This window comes from Lates calcarifer, linkage group LG19 (assembly GCF_001640805.2).
Source record: "Lates calcarifer isolate ASB-BC8 linkage group LG19, TLL_Latcal_v3, whole genome shotgun sequence".
In the NCBI taxonomy this organism is placed as follows: domain Eukaryota; kingdom Metazoa; phylum Chordata; class Actinopteri; family Centropomidae; genus Lates; species Lates calcarifer.
This window is the reverse complement of record NC_066851.1, coordinates 10,394,468-10,416,711: the sequence shown is the minus strand read 5'-3', so window position 1 is coordinate 10,416,711 and position 22,244 is coordinate 10,394,468. Positions and strand designations below refer to the sequence as shown.

The 22,244-nt window shown below is 45.1% G+C and overlaps 1 protein-coding gene across 3 annotated transcripts in view; it reads left to right on the top strand.

Moving 5' to 3' along the window:
- Positions 1-22,244, top strand: part of LOC108892547 (latent-transforming growth factor beta-binding protein 2) — an 80,742-nt gene that overhangs the window by 50,270 nt on the left and 8,228 nt on the right. The window contains exons 10-32 of one of the 3 annotated variants that reach the window (XM_018690165.2): positions 264-386; positions 481-645; positions 2,147-2,476; positions 3,317-3,336; positions 3,601-3,637; positions 4,083-4,154; positions 5,037-5,162; positions 5,693-5,821; positions 6,012-6,131; positions 6,427-6,546; positions 9,038-9,157; positions 9,356-9,478; positions 9,592-9,717; positions 9,831-9,956; positions 10,156-10,281; positions 10,481-10,606; positions 11,159-11,284; positions 12,237-12,362; positions 12,631-12,750; positions 12,901-13,026; positions 14,780-14,902; positions 15,564-15,692; positions 21,544-21,672. In XM_018690165.2, the coding sequence (XP_018545681.1) occupies positions 264-386; positions 481-645; positions 2,147-2,476; positions 3,317-3,336; positions 3,601-3,637; positions 4,083-4,154; positions 5,037-5,162; positions 5,693-5,821; positions 6,012-6,131; positions 6,427-6,546; positions 9,038-9,157; positions 9,356-9,478; positions 9,592-9,717; positions 9,831-9,956; positions 10,156-10,281; positions 10,481-10,606; positions 11,159-11,284; positions 12,237-12,362; positions 12,631-12,750; positions 12,901-13,026; positions 14,780-14,902; positions 15,564-15,692; positions 21,544-21,672 (2,868 nt within the window). The remainder of the gene's footprint in view (positions 1-263; positions 387-480; positions 646-2,146; positions 2,477-3,316; positions 3,337-3,600; positions 3,638-4,082; positions 4,155-5,036; positions 5,163-5,692; positions 5,822-6,011; positions 6,132-6,426; positions 6,547-9,037; positions 9,158-9,355; positions 9,479-9,591; positions 9,718-9,830; positions 9,957-10,155; positions 10,282-10,480; positions 10,607-11,158; positions 11,285-12,236; positions 12,363-12,630; positions 12,751-12,900; positions 13,027-14,779; positions 14,903-15,563; positions 15,693-21,543; positions 21,673-22,244) is intronic. The other 2 variants (XM_018690167.2, XM_051078157.1) reach the window with 2 other exon arrangements.

The following is a 22,244-nucleotide window of genomic DNA, read 5'->3' as shown; positions in this document are numbered from 1 at the left end:
AATATAATTTGTAACCTCTCAAGGTGTAAATGTTTTTGAAAGCCTTTACATCATTGCTGCTGGTCCGCGAGAATGAATGTTCTGTGTACTCAATGTGAAATCCAGAGCAGTAAATCTGATATTGATACTTGTACCAAGTTTGGTTGAGGGGGTTCAGTGTGAGTTCAAAAACATCTTTGTCAGGGGAAAAATATGACTTCATGATATTTCCATAATCAGAATGCACTAGATACTGCATGACTGACGTATTGCATATTTCTCAGACATCAATGAGTGCCTGTTGCCTGGGCTCTGTAAGAATGCTGAATGTCTCAACACCAAGGGAAGCTACAGGTGCACATGTAAACCGGGCTTCATGTTAGATGCTGCCAGGAGTCACTGTGTCTGTAAGTACTGCCCATTACAACTCATTACCTAAAGTTGTGACTGTGTTCTTATGTATTCTATTGGTTGACATGATGGTATTGAATCTCTCCTCAGCGGACAAGGCTGTGTCAGACCAGAGGGCGTTATGCTACCGATCGGTGTCAGCTGGCACATGCTCCCTGCCGCTCGCTCAACACATCACCAAGCAGATCTGCTGCTGCAGCAGAGTGGGCAAGGCCTGGGGTGCTGGGTGTGACCGCTGCCCTTTGCCAGGATCAGGTACAGTCAAAAGCCACCCCCCTACTGCTCCTGCATGTATCCCAATTCCTCCCAGAGACTTAGCTTTTCATCCATCTGCAAACTTAACCGTCCGTATCTGGTTTTTACTATACTTGCTGAAAAACTATTTAACTGCGTTAAACACTTTTGCAGATATAAGATGTCATATGTAATCTTCCGCAAGGGCTAGCAATGGTGGTGGAAAGCACAGGCAAATAATATTTACCACTCAGTCACCATTTTTGCTCTCTGCCAGGCGTGTAAAGCAGTTCAAAATAACCAAATGTGTTTGGAGTGGAAAAGGACCAAAAACATAACAGTTTTCATATTTTGGAGGCTACATAATAGTGGGAGTCAGTCTTGTGTTATCACTCCAACCTCCAGAGAGAAACCCCACTAATAGACCAGCAAAGCTTCACAGCAGAAATAAATAGCTTGGCCAAGTGAAACATGGGAAGTAGTTGTCATCTTTTTTCTTTTTTTTTTCATACTGATCTAATCTTCAAAGTCTCTGAGAGAAACAGGCTGGTTTTATGGAGTGTCTGTACTGGCCAGTGATTCATAGGGATTGTCATGGATCAGATATCACAGACACAGACCTCCTTGGTGCTGCTCAGCCAGCACTGACACAGCACACAGACACACAGCCTCTGATTATTTCGGACGCTGGCTTTTTGTGCAGCCTGACAAGCTGTTAGAGCTGTGTTCTGAACAGAGCAGCCAGGCCCATGTCTTGTGACTCAGTAACAGGAGCCTACTAACTTTCATTCCATATTTACTTCTCTGATGTGGCTCCTGATCATATAGTGCCCCATTTCCCTCCTCCACTTTAAATTCATCATTCAGTAGCTTATCATATCCACGTTTCCTGCATTTACACAAGCATTTACAGCGACCACATATCTGTCATTACTCGTATCTCTATTCCAGACTCTTTTGGCGTAGGGTTGCTGGTTTCAGGTCAGGTAGGGGACACAGTGCTTCTCACTTGTAATGGATTCACCATTGCTGAGGTTTGTTGGGCTCGGACACAAAGAGGTGCAGTCTCCCTCCTTTTAAGTAACCAGCCAATCCTCCATTAGCTTCTCACTCACACGCCTCTACTCCAAAGAGTTCAAAGGTCAGTTAGTATTACATGATCCTCTACTTCCCCCACTGGCATGGCCGTGTCTGTTTGTTTGCAGATATCCCCCAATCTCTCCAAATCCCCTCCCTGGTAGCCCTCTGTGACAGCTGCTACTGACTTGCCAGCTCGCTAGTTCTGCAGCAATTCGCCGAAACCCGACCCCCCTCATTCACAGCACACAGTAAAGCACAGCATGCTCAACATAACAGTATTACACGGATGGCTTATGGTATTGCTGTGAACATCAGACTGGAAATATGAGCCACAATTACACTCTGGCAGCGTTTTATGTTAGCCACAGGAGCCCGAGAGCACGACACAGAGGCAATGTTTTCTATGGCTCATTGTTTTGCTGATGTGTTTCCCACCCCACAGACCATTTCAAGGAGATATGCCCGGCCGGACATGGGTATACATACTCACGCTCTGACGTGCAGATTTCTCTCAGGCAACTGGAGGAAGAAGAGCTGCAGAGCACAGGAGTGTCATGGGAGGAGCAGAGTCCCACTTATCCTCAGCCTCCATCCTCCCACCCTGAGCTGCTGACACCCAGCGAGCCGCAATTCCCCACCTACCCGCAGACGCCACAAGTGCCCCAATACTTTGAGCTCCCTGAGACACCACAAGCGCCCCGGTACCCTCTGACTCCGCAGCAGCCTCTCTATCCCTCTCAGCCAGCCAGAGAGACACCTAAACAGCCGGAAGGTGAGACTGAAATGCTTGGTACATGAAAGCTCTGCCAAGTTGACTTTTAAGTTGGTAAATGTTTACTCTGAATGGTAAAGAGATGAATAGTTGCTGCTGCTGAATGTTCTGTACATATTATGCACTTAGGCTTCAGAGTTATCCAAACATGGTATTCACTTAACCACTCGAATATTTTTACCACAACTCGTGGCATAAACAATGCAGGGCAGCTGAGCAATTGCACAATAGGAATTTTTTTTTCCACAGGATGTAAATGGATTAGCTTCTTTTGTAAGAATCCAAACATCAACAGGATGTTTTGAGCTCCACAAATAAATGCTTGATCCCAACGTCGAACATAGTCAGAGGAGTACTCCTGTTCACCATCCATCAAAATGAAACCCCTGTAAGCATCACAGCAATGCACACAAGTAATCCACAGTGACCATACACCTAAATCTGCTGGATTTTCTGTAAATGTATCTTCCTGATGTAATGCTTGTGAGATACTTTACTGGCAAAGCTGTGACATTTTGATTTATACAAGGAGACAATTTTGTAAATATTAGGGATTTTTGTCTTCATTATCAGAGATATCTATTTCCACATCTCTCTTTGCATTTTTCCTTGACCGGTAGTCTGCGCTGCTTTTATGATACATTTCCTCTGTCGGGCTTAAAGGATAAATGTGAGGTAAGCTTTGTTTTATTAGAATTAAAGACCTCCAAAGCTGCAAGTCAAGTGCTCAAAGAGAACATGGGTTTCTTGGTGTGTGTCGTTTGTAGTGCTTGTTAATGTGAACAGAATGTCAGTTTTTGCTACTGATAGACTTTTCCTCTTCTTTCTGTCTGGTGGCAGATGTGGAAATTCTGAGCCCGGTAAGTTCTCCCTCCCTGTCAGCCGCCTGGCACACGCTTTTGAAATGTTTATCTTAGAACGATATGCTCTAGCTATCTCAGCTGGAGGGTTTGTTATGATTATATAACTTATTCAGACCACATTTTGTTAGATACACACATCTAATTAGCACTAAATACGATGACAAGACATACTATATGAATATGAATAATGAAAAATGTAACCAAAATCCTTTTTTTTTTTTTGACACGTAATGTTTTCTTTCTTCCTTTTTTTTTTTATAGCCAGCTGTTGTGACTGACTCACCACTGAAATACCCAGGTATTTTTTTCTTGGCTTTAGTCACACAGATCACAGGTGTGGTTTTATTTAGTGTCTCTAACCTCAATGGCCTTATAGTAGTATCTGTCAGGCACAGACATGCTATGTGATTTCTATAAATTGCTCACTCCTGCACAGCAGTGGCAGTCTCAGTCCTTGTCTGCTCTGCCCTCATGCCAGTGAAAACATTGACATTAAAGTCTGAAGGTTGCCTACATTCAATGAGTCTACTTGATTTATTTTGGTCATTGTACTGTTTTTAGCCTGGAGAAAAAGAGTAGATCATTTTTATACAGCCGCCTAGTGAGCGACAGCTAAGGCAGTAGTGGTTGGGAAAACAAGCAGTGTATCATAATGGCTGTGGAGAATGATAATTTACTCTGTGAGACAGCCTTAGTGGTTCTTTGTATTCGCACTCACCCACTCCCTCAATCCCCCTTCACAGAGACTCCAGACTCCTCCATCATCGACCAGGGACCAGATCCAAAGGACACGACCCAAACGGTCTCAGTCACAGGTAAAACATGCATTAGAATACATGTATTAAACACTGAGGCTTTTTTGAAACACTGGATACACAAATCTAAAATCACCAGGTGGGTACGGAGCTGTAGGACAACGGTGCACAAAAACAGCATGAAGCTGATCTCTTCATTTTTTACGCTCTCTGTCAACTGCTGGCAGACAGCGGCATATCTCATGAGGCATTTTTGCAGCCTGACCCAAAGTTTAAGCTGGGGAGAACTTGTATTATGCTTTTATTTGACCCCTTTTCTCAAAGCCAAGTTGGCTTGAAGATGCTGCGCTGCACAGAGGTTGAGAGGGCGAGAAACCAAGAAAGAGTGTGCCTCTTGGAAGGGGGAGCTATCCTGAGTGGACAGAGGCCAGGTTTATGACAAACGCAGGAAGAAGGAAAGACAGAGTGAAAGTGTGTTTGGGTGATAGAGAGAGTGAGCTGAAGAGCGACAGGGCAGTTAAAGAAGTGAGGAGAATATACGTTAATCCTATAGAAAAAGACATACTGTAGTTAGTTTTTTCCTCCTTAGTCATACACAGGGCCCCAGTTCAGTGTCTTTGTTTTACCACAGTCCATTTGGACGGAAAAAGGCAAGAACAACACTAATGTCAGGCTCTACTGTGCATGACCTGTTTCTCATCGACCCTTTTGTAAGCGCTCCATACCACCTGTTAGAACACTACAGTGCTGTAAAACCTGTCCTCTCATCCAAGACCCCACCTATAAAACAGCAAGATGGGTTCCCATGGAGAACAACATGTGTTACTGGAATGCACTTTTTATTTTTTACAGTGTCTGTAATGTTGTGTAAGCTCGGGTCAAAAATATTCTTGTCTGCTTTCTGAGTAATGACTGTGCACATCTCTGTGGCTTTTCTTTTAGGGATTGACAAGTGTGCCACCACCCCCGCCATATGTGGTCGTGGGAAATGTATTCCTGTGCAGACTGGCTACACCTGCCAGTGTGAGCCGGGATTCAAGCTCAGCGCGCTGCAGACCAACTGCATTGGTGAGCAACAACTGGATAGAGACAGAGAGGGGAAAGAGGGAGATGGAGTAAGACAGGGGTAACGGTGGGACACTCGAAGAGAAGGAGGGGCACACACAGACACACACATGCTGACACCCGAGGCCCCAGCGGCTCTGTCTATCATCATCTCAGTGCAAGCAAGTCTTCAACACCAAACATTACACGGCACAGAAGCCTTGAGAAACGAAGCGAGCCAAAATGAAAGGGATCCGTTTGTTTATGTTGACCTGTTCCGTGATGCCTGACAACAGCGTACAGGCCATCCAAAGAGCTGCCACGGTGCTGTGATCCCTTACCTCACAGTGAAGGCCTTGGCCGGAGCCTCTGCTCCACTCGGCTGGGCTCAGGCCCATCACTGAGGAATGCCTGTATAGTAGAGGAGCTCCAGAGTCAGGTCTTGGAAAGTGTACAGTCTCTGCTGGTGAAAAGGAACTGCAATGTCATGTCGCATTCGACCTCTTATACTCTCCTTCTCCGTCTTTACATCCTTTCTCTGTCCCCCCTCATAGATGTAAACGAGTGTGACGAGGACCCCTGTGAAGGGAGGGGCCGCTGCGTGAACAGCTACGGCTCCTACACCTGTCAGTGCTACAGTGGCTACAGCCAGGTGATCACCCAGAACAGGAAGTTCTGTCAAGGTGAGACACAGTGACAAGTGACAGCAAGAGATATAATGTTTCCAGTGGATGAAAGCCACCACAGGCTGCTGTTAGCAAGTTCTTGTCTGTCAGCGCTGTTCATTTAGAAAGCATCCTGCCCTAATTAATGCTGTGGAACACAATAGTCACTTTCTTTTCTGCTCTCCTTGGTTTTCATTCAAACTGGCAGACATTAATGAGTGCACCATGCCCAACAAGTGCCAGAATGGGAATTGCGTCAACACAGAGGGATCTTACACCTGTGAATGCAACACTGGCTACGCCGAGTCTTGGAGAGGCCTGTGTGAAGGTGACATGCGCGCACACACAAACACCTACGCACACAGTCAGATTCATATAACAGCACAATCCAGACCTTTTTGTGTTCAGCCATGAATTACTGTGTAACAAAACACATGTATTTTCCTTTGGTCAAAGCCAGGAGGAAAACTATGAGAAAGTCTAGCTCAGTTCGTGACTGAGAGATTTTGTGTTTGTGTATATTAGCATTTGTGACCTTCCACCCTCTTCCTTCCATGCATGTGCACATTGTTTTAAAACAACTCATTCAAATGATTATTTTCATGTCCCAACCCCCCGAACAGATGTAGACGAGTGCAGAGATCCCAGCTCCTGTCCCGAAGGTTTCTGCGTCAACACTCTCGGCTCCTTCCAGTGCCAGGGCTGCGGCCCGGGCTTCAGGCCTGTCAGTGAGAGATGTGTGGGTAAGGCAACCCCACACTCCCGTCACAGCACCACCACCGCCGCTACCCAAACTCCTTAGGGTTTTTCCGACCACTGCATGGAAATAAGCTGGGTTTCCCTCTTATGCTGTAAAAGCTTCCTGTATTAGGTAACATTTACGTAGATGAAACGGCTGCTCCCGGTTGGCATCACCAAAAAAAAAAAAAAAAAAAAACCCAAGGCGGCATGGCAACAAGCCGTGCCGTTAAAGACCTGTTGACAGCCTATGATGCAGTACAGTTCACCTAACAGAAACAGTTGAATTCATTTCACTGAGTTGAGCTAAGCTTTTTGCTCAAAGGTTCAAAGGGACACTCCAACTGCTCAACATTATATAAAATAAATTGTATTTTATGTCTCCAAAGACTTTATATTGGATGTTTTATGTCCAGTGTGAACAACTACTGGGCCCACATGACAGCCCGTAACCACAACGATGATGGCTACATTGCGTGGGCCGAGCACAACCCTCCACCCTCTCTCTCCATTCAGTGTTTCCACGTATGATATATCAGCTCCTCCACCCAGCAGCCTCCGCATATCCCCAATATTGTTTAAACACATTCCCCCTGTTATTGCTGATCTTTCGATATCACCGGCCCCCGTAAAAAGATTGTTTATAATACTTCAATTTGGGAGAGTCCAAATATTTTCTCTTGGCCACAGCCTTGAACAAACAGCGTATTATTGTTGGAGAGCTCTGGCCACTGCACTGTCGGGGCCGGCGGAGGCCAGCGAGGCTTCATTACCGCTGCAGAGCTAGGTGAGAGGACGGGAGATGTATGAGGAGGTCAGAGGGTCAGTTTTCCCACGGAGAAGAGGTCTCGACATGCAAATAAATTCTCTCACTCACCCATAGTGTTGTCGTTGTCCACTGTAAAACTCTTACTGCAGATTATTAGATTTGAATACACAAACTAAATTTGCTGCATGTTTCTTTTAAGCTAACGCGCTAGCAGCTCACAGCCTGACAGTGTCCATGTTACATAACAGCCTGACTGGTGTTACTTACCACATCCCCTCTTTAAGACCTTGCGCCCCTAATTTGTTTGGAAACCTAAGCTCCTGGAGTGAGGATTCCAGAAATGTGAAAAGCTTTAAGACCAAATGAGGATGGAAAATATGAAAATGAACTTTACTAGTACTTTGGAGCTCTTTATAATCAATTTCTCTGACGACTGATGCCCTTGTTTAACATCTCGTGAGTTCCTTGCCTCCAAAGAAAACACCACTTCACCTACTTTCTTTTTGTTAGTTCATTAGTACTATTCATTCCTTGTAAATCTGTGGTGTATAAATAGTAACTTAGAGGAACTCTGTAAATGAGGGATAACGCTGGAGGTAAATATTTTTACTCCCAACATCCACCCATGCAGCGCTAACAGTCCCACACAGTATACGTATGGCGCTGTGGGAGTCACATAAAACAAGCAACATGAGCGCTGGGTTTCCAGTATTTGCTTCAGTCAATTGACGGTAGCTCAGTAGTTTGGGCCCAATTGGCCGAATCATGGATAAGCCTAATTGCTGGTGTGATAGAGAAAACAGCTCCGTTCCCTTGTCAGGGCTTATCGTGGAAGCTTGAGAGAAGCCGGATGATTGCAGAAACAAAGCATTGGGCCACACTGACAGACGTCTGGCAGTGCCCACAGCTGGGCAAACAAAATCCAGTCTGTGACTCTTGCGCTGTGTTTTCACTGTGCAAGCTCTCTGTTTCAGAACCTCAATCACATCTCGGTAATGTCCTCTCTCCACCTCCTTTGTAGACAAATAGTCCCCCCCCCCCCTTCCTCTTTTAATGTCTCCTTTTTTGTCTCTTACACTCATGTAATCAGACTTCTGTTGACTTCTGTCTCTGTGCCTCCATGAAAACTGAAATACTTGCCATTGTTAACACTTGGTAAATTCCACTATAAAACATTATTTCTGCATGAGGTTTTCCACAAATATAATTCCTGGGTCAACTGTTCTGACTCGTGAAGTGGAAAAGACAGCTACTGCTGCAAATAGTAAAAGGTCTTCATGAATGGTCTGTGCACTGATGTAATTTAATGGCTGCTGCTTTGCACTCATTTTGTACACTAATTAAGCTGTGATTGTTTCCCCCTTTACTGTGGTACTGTGCTTATGTAGCCTTTAGTTTGTATGCAGGTCTGTATTTATAAATGTTTCCTGCTGCAAAGGCTGTTTTCATAAAGCTTGTATTTTATCTTGAAAGTTTAGGTCACTCAAATTACAAAAAATATTATTTACCCTCAGTGGTACCTACTTACCATGCAAATAGTCCTTTGGATGTATCTGTTTGGGTTCTCTTCCTTAACCCAGACACAATGGAGGTAAAGTTTGTTAAGGCATTTAAAAATTCCATTTTCCATTGGAACTACTTCATCCCAAAGAAATAGTCCTTGAAATCTATTGTCTTTAATCACACTGTGTAACTACGTGTCCTGTTCTGATCCTCTCTGTCCTCAGATGTAAACGAGTGCTTGAACCAAACCGTGTGTGGTAGTGGTAGGTGTGTCAACACTGAGGGCTCCTATAGGTGCAACTGTTTCCAAGGCTACAAACTCTCAGCGGACAACGTTTGCCAAGGTAACTGTCTGTCAGAGGGCTAGTCAAACATTATTAACGTTCCATATCGAAGTAGTAGCTCTGTAAGTAGTTCTCCACAGTGCTACTACAGAAGCCTTGCGGCACCATTGAAGGTTTATAAAAAGGCTACAAAGAGTTAGCAGTTGTCTTGATTTCACTGATGCCCCCTTTTTTTACCCCTCTGTATCTCCCCTCCAGATGTGGATGAGTGTCTGCTCCCGGCAGTCTGTCTCCACGGCCGCTGCGTCAATCTGGACGGCACCCACAAATGCACCTGTAACCATGGTTACCAAGTCACCTCCGACAGCAAAGCTTGTGAAGGTCTGCAAAGGATTATCTAGAGCTGTTGGGTGTAACTCATCACTGCATTCTCCTCTGCTTGTGGCACTCTCTCGACAGCAGCATAATGTCTGCAAATTATTTCTTTTTGTTAGATGTCAATGAGTGCGCAACTGGTAATGTGTGCCCCGCGGGAATTTGCATCAACACAGCAGGTTCCTACACTTGCCAGAACTGCAAGCCTGGGTTTGGACCATCTGTTGATGGACTGAGATGTGAAGGTATGAAATCTGCTGTGTAATAATTAACACTAAACTGCAGTTTTGGACAAACATTGGTGGATAGTGATGATTTTTCTGCTCATTTGTGGTGAATTTGGTCGCTTTGTTTTCAGATGTGGATGAGTGTGCCCAGGGTGACGTGTGTCAACATGGGGTGTGTGCCAACACAGAGGGATCCTACACCTGCACCAGGTGTAAGAATGGCTACAGAGTGTCTCAAGACCGGAGGAGGTGTGAAGGTAAATCTAGCCTCCAGCTCATTCAGTATAAATCACTTGTGCTGTAATGACTATTGAAAGACTTACTCAACACATCTGGGCAGTTTGTCGACTCACCATTAAAACTCCTTTGCTGTGCGACTGAATTCCCACCACATATTATTTAGTGTTATAGTGATGTCTAAGTATTTCTCTGCTGGTGTGCACACGTTTCACTCAGATATTGACGAGTGCCAGTCCCTGTCTACCTGTGCCAACGGGATCTGTCTCAACTCGGAAGGCTCTTACACCTGTGAGAACTGCCCTACAGGGTACAGAGTATCATATGACGGGGAGCTCTGTGAAGGTTGGTTCATTCAACACCGCTCATCTTAATGGACCTCCTCACAGCACTGCATGTATCTTAAGTTCAGGCTCGTAGAACTAACACTGGTTGTGAAAGTGGTTCTTTCCTTTCATCATAAATTTGGATCTTGTTTCTTGGCTGTAGATTCATCCCAGTCCTGCAGAGAATGTCTAACAGTGTGTGTGCTGTTTCATGCCAGATATCGATGAGTGTGCGCTGCCCACTACATGCCCCCAGGGAACTTGTACAAACACGGAGGGTTCGTTCACGTGTATCGTCTGTCAGCCCGGGTTCAGAGTCTCTATGGATGGACAACAGTGCGATGGTGAGGCTTTTTTTTTTTTTTTTTTTGGCTGTGTTTGTGCAGGAATGCGCTTTGTTATGTTTGTATACTTGGGCGCAGGTGCGTGCAGCCTCCTCTTCTATTCAGACGTGCCAGACCATGCCTTCATACTCAACAAAGTCGTGGTTAAGGGTGAAATGCGCCAGCTCCGTTGAGCATGTTCCCCAGCTGGTTCAGGTTGTATGTAAACAGCATCAGGTGTGACAGCTTGGACCAAAAGCCCCTTCATCTGTGCTCAAAATCCCAAAATACTCCTTCTAGACATCACATCATAGCTGGATCCCGGACCCCTCCGCCTCTGGCACCGCTCATTTAATCCTTGCTCAACACAATGAGACACCAGCCCTCAAATAGAACAAGATGATGTCAGGCAAATGTCCTGCAGAAAGCTCAGCTAAAAAGATAGAGGTGTTGACATTTGTAATTCCTAGTTCCAGTGATTACCGATCTAACTGATTACAACTGGCGGGCTTTATTTATTTGAAGCCAGAGATGATAATCTGTGCTATGATGTGTCTGTGTATTTGTGTCCAGATGTGGATGAGTGCTTAGTGGCTAACGTGTGCCCAGGCCAGCTGTGCCTGAACACTCCAGGATCTTACACCTGCAGGAGCTGCGGAGACGGCCTGCAACTGACTGAGGACGGTCATAGCTGCGAGGGTACGACTACATCTATATTAACCTATCTGCTTAGGATAGTCAAAGCTGTCACCGTAGTGAAAATTGGGCCACAGTTACAGTAGAGCACAGTAAAAGAGGACTGCATTGGACCTAGAGCATGATTACAGAAAATCTTTACAGTACTCAGTAATTTGTCATGACATGATTTATGAGATCAATGCAGTGAAACGGCTGCTTTGACGAATCTGGGGAGGTTAGATCTGTCATGACTTCATGGGAAGCAGAAAAGGAATGATTATTTAAATGGATTCAAACGCGGTCTTGGTTAGTCATATATACTGTGGTGTGTTTTTGAATGGAAGTGTGTGGATCTAGCCCGAGAGGAAGATCCCCCACTGATATGTGTCTTTGCGCTGGGAAAAAGTTCTACAAAACAAGCAGGCGTCCAAGTCGGCCTCTGATAGGATTTTAATGGATGTCTCTGATGCCATGGAAAATATTAAGGGCTTAATTTGAAATGAAGTCAACCACTCCCCTGCCTTCCACGTAGTCCAGCGAGCTCGCCCTGTTGAACTCGCTCTGTTCACCCAAAGGCGAAAACGGAGCCTTCTCAATCACTTAACAATGGCCCACACTATTTTCTCCGTCAAGAAATACAATCTGTACCGGCTGGAGGAATGTCCAATGATCACATAACAGCGAGCCAGTGACTGTTTGTAGATACAGTAATTATACGCCACCTGTAATAGCTTGCTGTTTTGGATTCAGTGACCATCCTGCATACTTATCTTTCCACCCTTTTTAATAAAACACTGTCAGTGCGATCTAATAAAGAGGGCTTTGCTTACTGTATGTTAGGCTGAGCCACACATAGCCATTAATAATCTTTAACAGATAAGAGAGTGAATTAGCAAAAAGTGGACTCTTTAGAGGTCCCTTTGCTTAATGTGATAACCTATATCTAACCTTTTCTTCTTCTTCTGCCTCTCAGACATCGATGAGTGCCAGACCCCAGGTGTGTGCCCCACGGGTGTTTGCACCAACACAGAGGGCTCCTTCTCCTGCATGGCCTGTGACCCCGGCTTCACCGTGGCACCCGACGGGCTCTCATGTGAAGGTACGGCGCAGTGGGTGGTTTCACTGCAGTCACTGAAATTTTACAAGGGCTGCGCAATCACTTTCACAGTCATCCGTTCCAGCACACTATATTAAGAATAAGTCATTACTTTCTGATGTAGATGATGCATGACTTTTCTGACATGTTCACTGTGGTCTGGAAGCTCTTCATCCATATGACAAAACTTGGGCAAAAATTTGAGACCCGGTGATTTACAGCTGGTGTGAATGTGTCATGCCGATGACGTCTGCGTTATGTGTCAATACAGATGTGAACGAATGTGAGGACACCGGCCTGTGTCACAGAGGCCAGTGCACCAACACTGTCGGTTCCTATAGCTGCTCCTGCCCCACTGGTCTGGAGCTGGTGGATGGGACGTCCTGCAGAGGTATATACACACACATATACACACACATATGCCCTGTGGATCATCTGACACATAAAATATAACATTAGTGGTTAACCGTTGTCTTGTGGCTTACCTCATGTTGGCATCTTGACATAGCTGTGTGTGTATGTTTGTGCTCATGTGTGACAGATATCAACGAGTGTTTAACTGTTGTGGGGATCTGCGGAGAAGGAGAGTGTATGAACACAGAGGGCTCCTACACCTGCATCTGTCCTAAAGGATATATCCCCATTGATGGAAGGCCTGGCTGCCAAGGTACAGTAACACGCTGCAGCATGAACAGTAATAGCAATGGGAAATCTTTTTTTCAGATGTTTTTATGGGCTTTGTGTAATTGGGTGAGGCAGAGTCAAAATTGGAGAAAGTTGGTAATAATGTAATAATGGTTTTTTAGCACATATTGCTCAAGTCATTTTACAGTAACCTTGTTGGCTCGCACAAGTTCCTTCATTCAGTGCAGGCAGGCTGACAGACAGTGTCCTCACCACGCTGCCCTGGGTGCTCAGGCCAGCCCTGGGACCCCTGGCATGGGTGCTCAGGCTAGCCTCTCTGTGTAATGGGCCATGGCCTCATCAACTGTCTCAGCTCACTCGCTCTCAGCTCGGACATCAGTTTGATGTTATTCCAGCCGCACCCAGTGACCCTCTGGTCACAGCGATGGGGGAGAAAATAAAATGTAGCCCGATCATCGGCTAAGGAAGACTTTTCTTTTCAACAAACTGGAGCATTTGCTGTCAAAATACATGAAATAACTTTGGCTGGGATGTCAGAATTGGATCAGTGTTGTTTCTGGTGGGTCTTAGTGAGTAAGAGGTGAAGTTAAGTAAACAGCAGGATGTCTGGCAGTGAAATATCCTCTCATGATATGATGCAGGTAGGGTCGGATCTCAGGGTCCAGTAAGCCCTGTAAGACGCTGGCATGGTCCTGTAATGGGTGAGGGTGACTAAGAGGAATTGGGTCACTCCTTGCACAGGGACATTCTTCCACTGAGGCCTTGGCCTTGGATACCGTCCGCAGACTCTGAGCAAACTGCCCAGCGTGCATCAGGTACTTTGGCTGTCTGCCACAACAAATACCGGCCTCTAATTATCCTATAAATCAGCAGTTGTCGTATATTTTCTCGCAGTCTGCCATTGTGTGTACAGTACTGACACAATGAAAGCCAGATCCCTCTGACATGAGCCTGCAGGGGGAGGCGAAGGAAGGATGAGGGTACGTGAGTTTATGGGAATGAAAGACGGATTTAGTCAGGTGAGGCCAAAATGATGCTTGGCCTTGACCTGGCCAGTCTTTCAGCAAAAACAGAACATACGTAATAAAGGACTGACAGCAGACTGAAACACATCTAAACTTAATCCAAATCATCAGGTTGTGCCATAGTCTTGCTGTGCCTTTCAGTACAGGCTTTTGAAGTCCTTGAATTAATTCCAAAACTATCCAGTCACAGCATATTTATGTGTTTACTTATAGTCTGGGGTATTGTTTCTTTTTCTCCCTATCTTTGCAAATGGGTATTTACCTTGTCATCTCTGAAAGTTTCATCTGATTATCAAAGGTTGGAAAAGGAAGACAGGCTCTGATGAACCCCCCCCCCCGCCCACCTTTTACCCCAAGACCAAGTACCTTACAAGTTATGTTGTAATGCTGCAATTATCCACCAATCTACAGCTAATCAGGCATGTAGCATTCATTATTAATTTTTACGAGTCTGAGGGAAATGTTCTCAGCCTGAAAAGCTGAGTTTTTTTTTTTCTTCCCTCGTGTTTCCTGTTTGCCAGTATACCATTAAGTGCTCCAAATGGCCAATGCATCTTGTGTTCAGACAAGCGCCTGATTACACATTCTTTTTGTGAAACTTATGAAAAGGAGCGGCGTTCCCTGTGGATTTAACAGAGGATATATGGGGATATTTAGTGATAATCAATATGTAACAAATCTCGACCCACCCTGTCTCCAATTATCTCCCCTAATTTGTCTGCCTTTCTTTTCCCCTTCTCTCTTCCATAGACGTGGATGAATGCAGCAGGGACAACGTGTGCATTCGGGGCCAGTGTCTCAACACTGACGGCTCTTTCTTGTGCTTGTGTGAGGCTGGTTTCAAGTTCAATGCTGACATGGCTGACTGTGAAGGTAAGACATAAGTGATACTCCGTTGTGATGTCCTGTTGCGTATGTCACGGTGGTTACTGACCCCAAACTCTGCCCTGACATTTCTTCTCTCTGAGTAAACCAACATGTCAGCATTAGCTGTTTGATCGTCACGCTACATTTAGGCTTACGCGTACCTGGTATAGAACAGTTGGCTATGATTGATTATCTATAGCCAGTTGGGACTGGGCTCCAGTCAAAGTGTCCAAGCCTGGCTTAAGAGGTTTCCCTCCATGGTTTCAGGACAGAGGGGTGCCTGGATTACGTGGCTGGAGCCCTGAACTCCCTCTCCCCCGAGGGAAGTATGAATGACCCCATTGTGAGCAGGAGGTGTTTCTCCCTCTGGAACGTCTCCCTTTAGCTCCTTCACAAGTTCTTTGGTTGCTGTGATAATATTGTTCTTGGCCACTCCTGTTGCCTGCTGCGTTTACTGAGGACAGCTACACCACAGGCCCCCTGGCCGACTCCTGCTGTACGGCCATTACACTGGAAGCAGAGGAGCAGGGGAGGGAATTACGCTGTGTGTGCGGGGGTGCATGCGTCCGTGTTAGTGTCTGATTGCACATGTGGTTGCGTTTGTGCCTCTGTTTGTCAGTCACTAACCAACATCTGTCTCTCTCGCTCTCTCTCTCTCTTTACACAGACCAGGATGAGTGCAAGGAGTTTGGCAGCTCAGTGTGTGGTACCTGGCGCTGCGAGAACACCATCGGCTCCTACCGGTGCTTCATGGGCTGCCAGCCCGGTCTCGAGGGAGAAGACACCACAGACTGTGGTGAGTGGTCAAACCACATATAGTTAAAAGACTAGCACACACAATTATCTTAAAAAAACAGGGAAATTTGGAGCCTGGCTGTCTTCAGGCTGAGGCAAAAAAATGAGCCTACCTATTCTTGTACCATACATGCTCCCTAATTCAATCCATTTACCATCTGGGCTGTAGTTACAGATAGAGAGTAGAGAGTGGCCTCAAATCAACCCACCACTCTACATTCTCTTCAGGGCTCCCCCCTGTGCATAGATAATGATATCTGTTTGGCACAGACACAAAGAGGCCGATGTGAATCAAAAGCTCGAGGTCCTACTGCATAAGAGACCACGGGGGAGACGAGGAGAAGTGGCCCCTGAAATTGGGGCACTTTAGAAAGAGGAGTGCATTGTCACTGGAGGCAGTGTGTGAGGCGAGCAGGCAGATAATAGTCTCATCCTCCTGACAACAGAGCTAATGGAGCGCCTCTGGCAGAGATGCAAGGTGGAACCTGATCGCCGCTGTTCTCCTTTTGAGAGGGGATAGGATTGTCAGGCCAGTTTATGTGGTCCCTTACCTCTTTGTACCCCTTGTGGAGGAGGCCAGTCACCCTGGTTGGCTGGTTTTGTTTGTGCTTACTCTACATCTGGACCCACAACTGGCCCAACAACAACAGACACATCTCCATGACCTCCAGAATACATGGAGCCTTACGATGTGTTTACTGGCAGAGTTAGACACCTTGGGCTCGAGATATTAATGTGGTTTGTTGCACAACGATGTCAGTTTATCTCTCTTTATTTTCTAGTGCTGTACTGCTTGTCTTTGTTGCTCTCATAGCACCATAAAACAACAAGTTGGGTTTATGAGGACTATGAGAGACAAAAACAAAAGGCCAAATATTTTCCTCATATTAAGACAGGATCCAAACAGTCATCGGAGAGTGACAGGCGAAGGGGGGGAAAGCAGTCTGAGAGCATCAGAATGGAATGATGTGTTGGACTGATGTTGGAAGCTGTGGGTGTTTGTGGTTGATTGTCTGTGTATGTGAGCGCGAGTGTGTGTGCGCATGTGGTTAATCTCTTTTTTCTTTTTTTTTTTTTGCATCCTTGCTCGCGTGTTTGTGTTAGAGAAAAAGAAGCAGGGACTGCAACGGTCGTGGAGATGCACTCGGGAGTGTGGTGCGGCTTCACATATCCTCATAACCCTGAGTTTTTATTGGACTATCAACAGATGGAGATCAGGGGAGAATATACTGCTGCAGTCGCTGATCAGTGACAGATCAGACCCCCCCCCCAATCCCATCACCCTGATCCCCCTGGCTTTGTGCAGCTGCCCCCTCGCTGCACTTTATGATGTTGTCTGTCTGGCACCAGCTGAAGAGTGCAGTGAGATAAGGGCAGATTGAAACCAGCTGCTCACCTCCACTCCTTCAGAGTAACAACACTGCTAAGCAGCTTGTATAGGTTCAAATCAGTGTAGGGCACTTTGGTGTGTGATTTCAATATACATCCCCAGTAACTGTACTAAGGGTCAAAGATTTTCACTGACTTGTTAAATGCTACACATTATCATATCTGACATATCCTGTGGAGCCTGAAGGAATCTGTAGGTCGGACCTGATTGAAAGCGCCTCACATTGACCCATATGGTGTCACAAAACTCCCAGTTGAACTTATCTGTACAGTTGCCCAGTTATGACCACGTCTAACCATCTTTCCCCCTGTTGCTATGTTGTGACGCCAGCTGTTGGTGTTTTCACTAGACCCCACAACAAACACTCGCACAGCTCAACATTGACTCACAGCCTCGGTTTGAGAACCAAGCCCTCTTGATGCTCAGAAGCCCAACACTACACACAATAGTGGCTTGTTTCACCTCACGATGGGAAGTTGTGGGAGATGCTGCCGTCACCCCAATAAAAGTCCAGGGAGGGAGCTCAATTACTCTGGGGCATTTTTGTCTGCTTGTAAAAATCATCAAATATTTAAGAAGAGGCCAGACGCTGTAATTTGCAGTTTCTGTGAGGGGCGTTGTTTTATTTTTACTCACCGGCCTTCGAAGGGGCAGCGGTTGTCTTTGGCTCCGCTCACAGGACTCATTTAGATTTAGAGGCCATGATACAAAAGGGAAAAACAGGGTTTTTTCCGCAGCAGCGCGTCAGCCGCAACTGTGCTATGAGGGCTGCACTCAGCCCCGCCAATGATACTGTACACTACGCATAACGCATGTGTGTATGTGGAGATGTGTGTATTCCCAGGTCATTGTTTTTAGCTTTAATTCACCATCATGCTCATAAATTCCCTCAGGCTATGCCTTCTCTTTAATAAGACTTGCCCAAGGGCGGAAATTGTCTGCGGTCACACTCTTGCCAACCTCCCACCCCTGTAAACCTATAGAAGTCTAAAGACTTTACCATGTGTGTGTGATTGCTCATGCTGTCGCGCAGACGTGAGATGATGTTTTTTTCTTGGAAGCACACGCATGACAGGTTGACCTCGATTGTAGTTAACCCCAAGGCAGGTTGTAGATGTAATGTCAGATAAGGCAGCGTTGCCATGCTTCGCTGAAAACAAACACCTCACCTCATCTTTGTCCAGTCGCGTGTGAAATAACCTCTGCATATGGGTCCAATCACATGAAGGGTTGCCCAGAGAATATGGAGGAGAAGTGTGGGCTGTGGAGGGTGAGCCAACAGTCATCGATTTCTATATTCCTGTTGCGCCTGCCACCATGTGCTCCAGATTAACACGTGGCACAGAGACCCACACTTACCACCCCTGCTCCTTCTACCCCCAAATCACTGCATCACCTGATCCAGTGAAGCAGGTCCTCTTGGGTCAGACCATTTAGATAGGTGCCTATTGGGCCCCCAGGTCGCCCCCTAACTTCACCTCCAACCCATCTCAGCTGAACTTCTCACCCTCCTCCCTGCCTCACTTCTTCCCCGCAGGCAATTTACAGCACCGTGTGTGTCCTAATGTAACTCATTATTGCATGGAAAGACTAAGAAAGGCGATCCCATGTTCCTGCTGGTGTGAGACCCGCTCTCAGTGGAGTTATCTCATTTTAGCATTATTCATATTTTCCCACAAACCATTAGTGCTGTGATGAGCAAGCTGACTCTCCTCCTGCTTTCTTGGATGACAGATCTAAATGGCTGGTCAAGTAATGCTGCCACTCAAACACTACCAGAGTCAGATGCACAGAAAAAACAAAGGCCATTAAAATTGTTTTGGTCTCGATGCTCTCATTCCTCCCCGGGATGATACTTTGATTGCGTCTCATCACAACATGTGGTTTGCAACAGATTTTGTTCCATGTTACACATGAATGAAAAGCTGCCTGCAGACGCTGATTATTTCATATATTAGCAGAGAGCTTTCATCGCCTTCCTCCCAGACCTCCCAGCTGGCGGCCGCTGTCATTCCAACATTCCTAACTCCACTTAAGTGCTTCACACTTGAGGAAATGTTCCTCAAACTGTGATATCCAATACCCTTCACCTTACTCTGAGAATATTCTCAAAAGAGCTTTGGGAATATTCTTCTCGAAAATATATTCTTCTCACTTACACGCAACATATTACAGCATCCAAAAGGCTTCGCACTGTTTCAGCATCTCTCTCCTCTGCTGCAAAATGCAAATCTGATGGGTTGGCGTTTTTCAGTATGTGTCCATCCATTCCCCCTCTATCATTTTGCAGCCATTTGAGCCCACAAGTCTATTCTAGCAATTTTGGTCCTTTTCAGCATTTCCTGTGAAAGGTTTTAACAAAATGACAAAGACAATTTGGTCTCTGTAGTTTTATTAGCTTGTGGGAGCCCCTGTCTCTGACCCCAGAGGCATGTTAGAGAAGTGGCCAAGTCAGGACAGGAACACTGACAGAGGACTAGTCCCCCAGCAAGCCTGAGAAAGCAGTTTGTCTGTGTTGGAGGGGAAGACGGGGCTCTGGCCAAGTGCTCTGTTCAAATCAAATGGGATGTGGTTTCTCTGGCCCTCTTCCTTCCTTTTCTTCAAATGGATACAACCTTTATGAGGCCTCAGAAGCAAAATAAAACCGGTTTAGGCAACATGTGAGTGACAGTGCATTCAGTTTGTTTTAAACATCTGAGGTGCCACTGGAATTGTGTTTGTTGTCTTAAATGAGCAGATGTATGCAGCATAAGATGTACAAGTATGAGGCTATTCAGTGAAAGTGATATCTAAAACGTAACTCAAATATTCAAGCTGTTGTGATTTTATTGTCAGAATTCTTTCCATATTTGAAATGGGTCTTCCTGTTTTTCTAAAACTTGAAATCACTCCAGTGGAGTTACTATTAGTCATGGAAACTTTGAATGGAATGATCATGGAGGGTTGTTATGAAACTAAAAAGTCAACAAAAAATCAAATCGTGCTTATGATAAAACAGACGCAGTGGTGTGTCCTCTAATTTCATCAGTGCAGTTCATATCAAATGATAGGCCTGTCTGTCATAATATTCTCAACTTAATGACTTGCAGGAAAATATACAAACACAGACTTACTTTGACTACATTCCTGGTTGAAGAGTTGTTTTTTTGTTTTGTTTTTTTCATTTCTAAACTGAAAAGAACAAGATACAGTTTCAAACATAAGCTGTTGAACAAATTCCTCATAAATTTATCTTCAAAAGATGCTAGACCACAACAAGACTGGAACAGATCTGGTCTGTTTATCCTGTAGAACGAGTAAACGCTCACTCAGATATACAGTCCAGTGGAACAGAAAAACTAAATAAAAATATCAGTTATGTCGCCACACTTGGTAACTCGTCAAGAAACTGTTGTGTTGACACTGACCAGTGGCAAGTCACAACTGACCAGAGGACAAATTCACGTGACTAAAATATGATCATTAAAGTCTCTGATTGTTTTTTAAACAATTATAATCAGACTTGCCCTCCAGCAGTATCAGTCTTTGGCCTCTCCTGCCGCACTCGAGACGCCAAGAAATACTAAAACGTGTATGTCAGAAATTGCTAACAAATGTTGCCTTTAAACAGTGAGTGGAATCAGCAGTGCCGTTACATGGTCCAGTGTTAACAGTCTCAATATCCATGTCTCTCCCTCTCCACATACACTGACATATACAGCAGCAGTGTCCCTCCACTGGTTTCATTAAACTTGCTTTATGATTTATTGCCATGCAGAGAAGGAGCTACTACGGGCTGTCTCCTGCCAGATTTGATTACTAGCTACCATTTTGGGCTTAAATTCAAGTATTACAGTATGCTCAGAATCTTTTCATGGGACCTTTTTAATTTTTAAGGACATCTACAGCTGATGTCAAACACATTGAATGGGTCTAAACAGATTCATTGATTACAATGGAAAGCAGTTCCTGCCAGAACACTGCCAAAAACCTCTTCACAACAACTCTGAACTCTCAGCCATCTTTCTCCAACTGCTTGTAAAGTGTCTGGGTGATTGCTGAGCGCTGGCTGTGTGCTGTAAACTCCTCCATCTCTTTAACATTTTGCCAACATCCCAGTGACCTAAGTGTCACTTCTCACTCCATTAACACAACCAAAAAAAAAAAAAAAACATTTCCTTGCAGCTTTCCCAGATCCACAGTACAGTCACATACACTGTGCTGATGCAGAGACTTCCCCTGAATAAATTGACAAACACCACAGTTTGAAAACCCCTTCAATGAATTGTCCCATCTGCACACTGTGTCCAAGATGTTATGATGGAAGTGATTTCTGTTGTTATTGTAAGGCCTGAAATGGTAGTGATGTTTATTTTGGATAAGCGGTGCCGTGTTTACCGAGGCGGTTTGAAAATCGATTGTGCCGACTGACACTGTAAATATTAACGTTGCGCTCACCTCTCCGTGTGCTCTGGCCTTGCAGATATTGATGAGTGCGTCAATGAAACCATCTGTGGGAACCACGGCTACTGCGAGAACACAGATGGCTCCTTCCGCTGCCAGTGTGACCAAGGCTACACCAACCCACCCGGAGATATGAGCAGATGTGTTGGTGTGTGACTTCTCTCCAATACATATTCATGAGCGGGAAGCAAAGGGATGAGTCTGGTGATATTTTCTAGTTTCTTATTGTGAACAATGAAAACATTGTCCATGGAAATACCAAAACCAGCAAAGAACTGATCCTAGTAACAAGTATTGTCTGTGTAGCCAAAGCCCTATATAGCTTATTCCTCTATCCAACAGAACACCATTGTTGCTCAAAAAACTATTAAAAACACATTAGTGAGTCACAACCTTGTTTCATTCTGATGTACATGGGCACAGAAGTTACTTCAGTGTTGAGTCAATCCCACACACAGTCCTGCTGCCATAAATACTCACAAGATCAACAAATGTGTGTTAATCTGCAGCTGAAAATAGTCTCAAACAAAAGCACTTTTTATTCCTGTTTGAGTAATGTTTAGTAAAAACTAAAGTGCCAGGATGTTTTATGAAATTACACTGAAAACTAAACCCATTTCTAAAGATTTCCAGGAGCAAAAAGTATTGGGAATCATACCAACATATTGTTGGTTGTGTTCTTTTTATGGGATATGTTGGTAGTAACAAAAATATGGAATA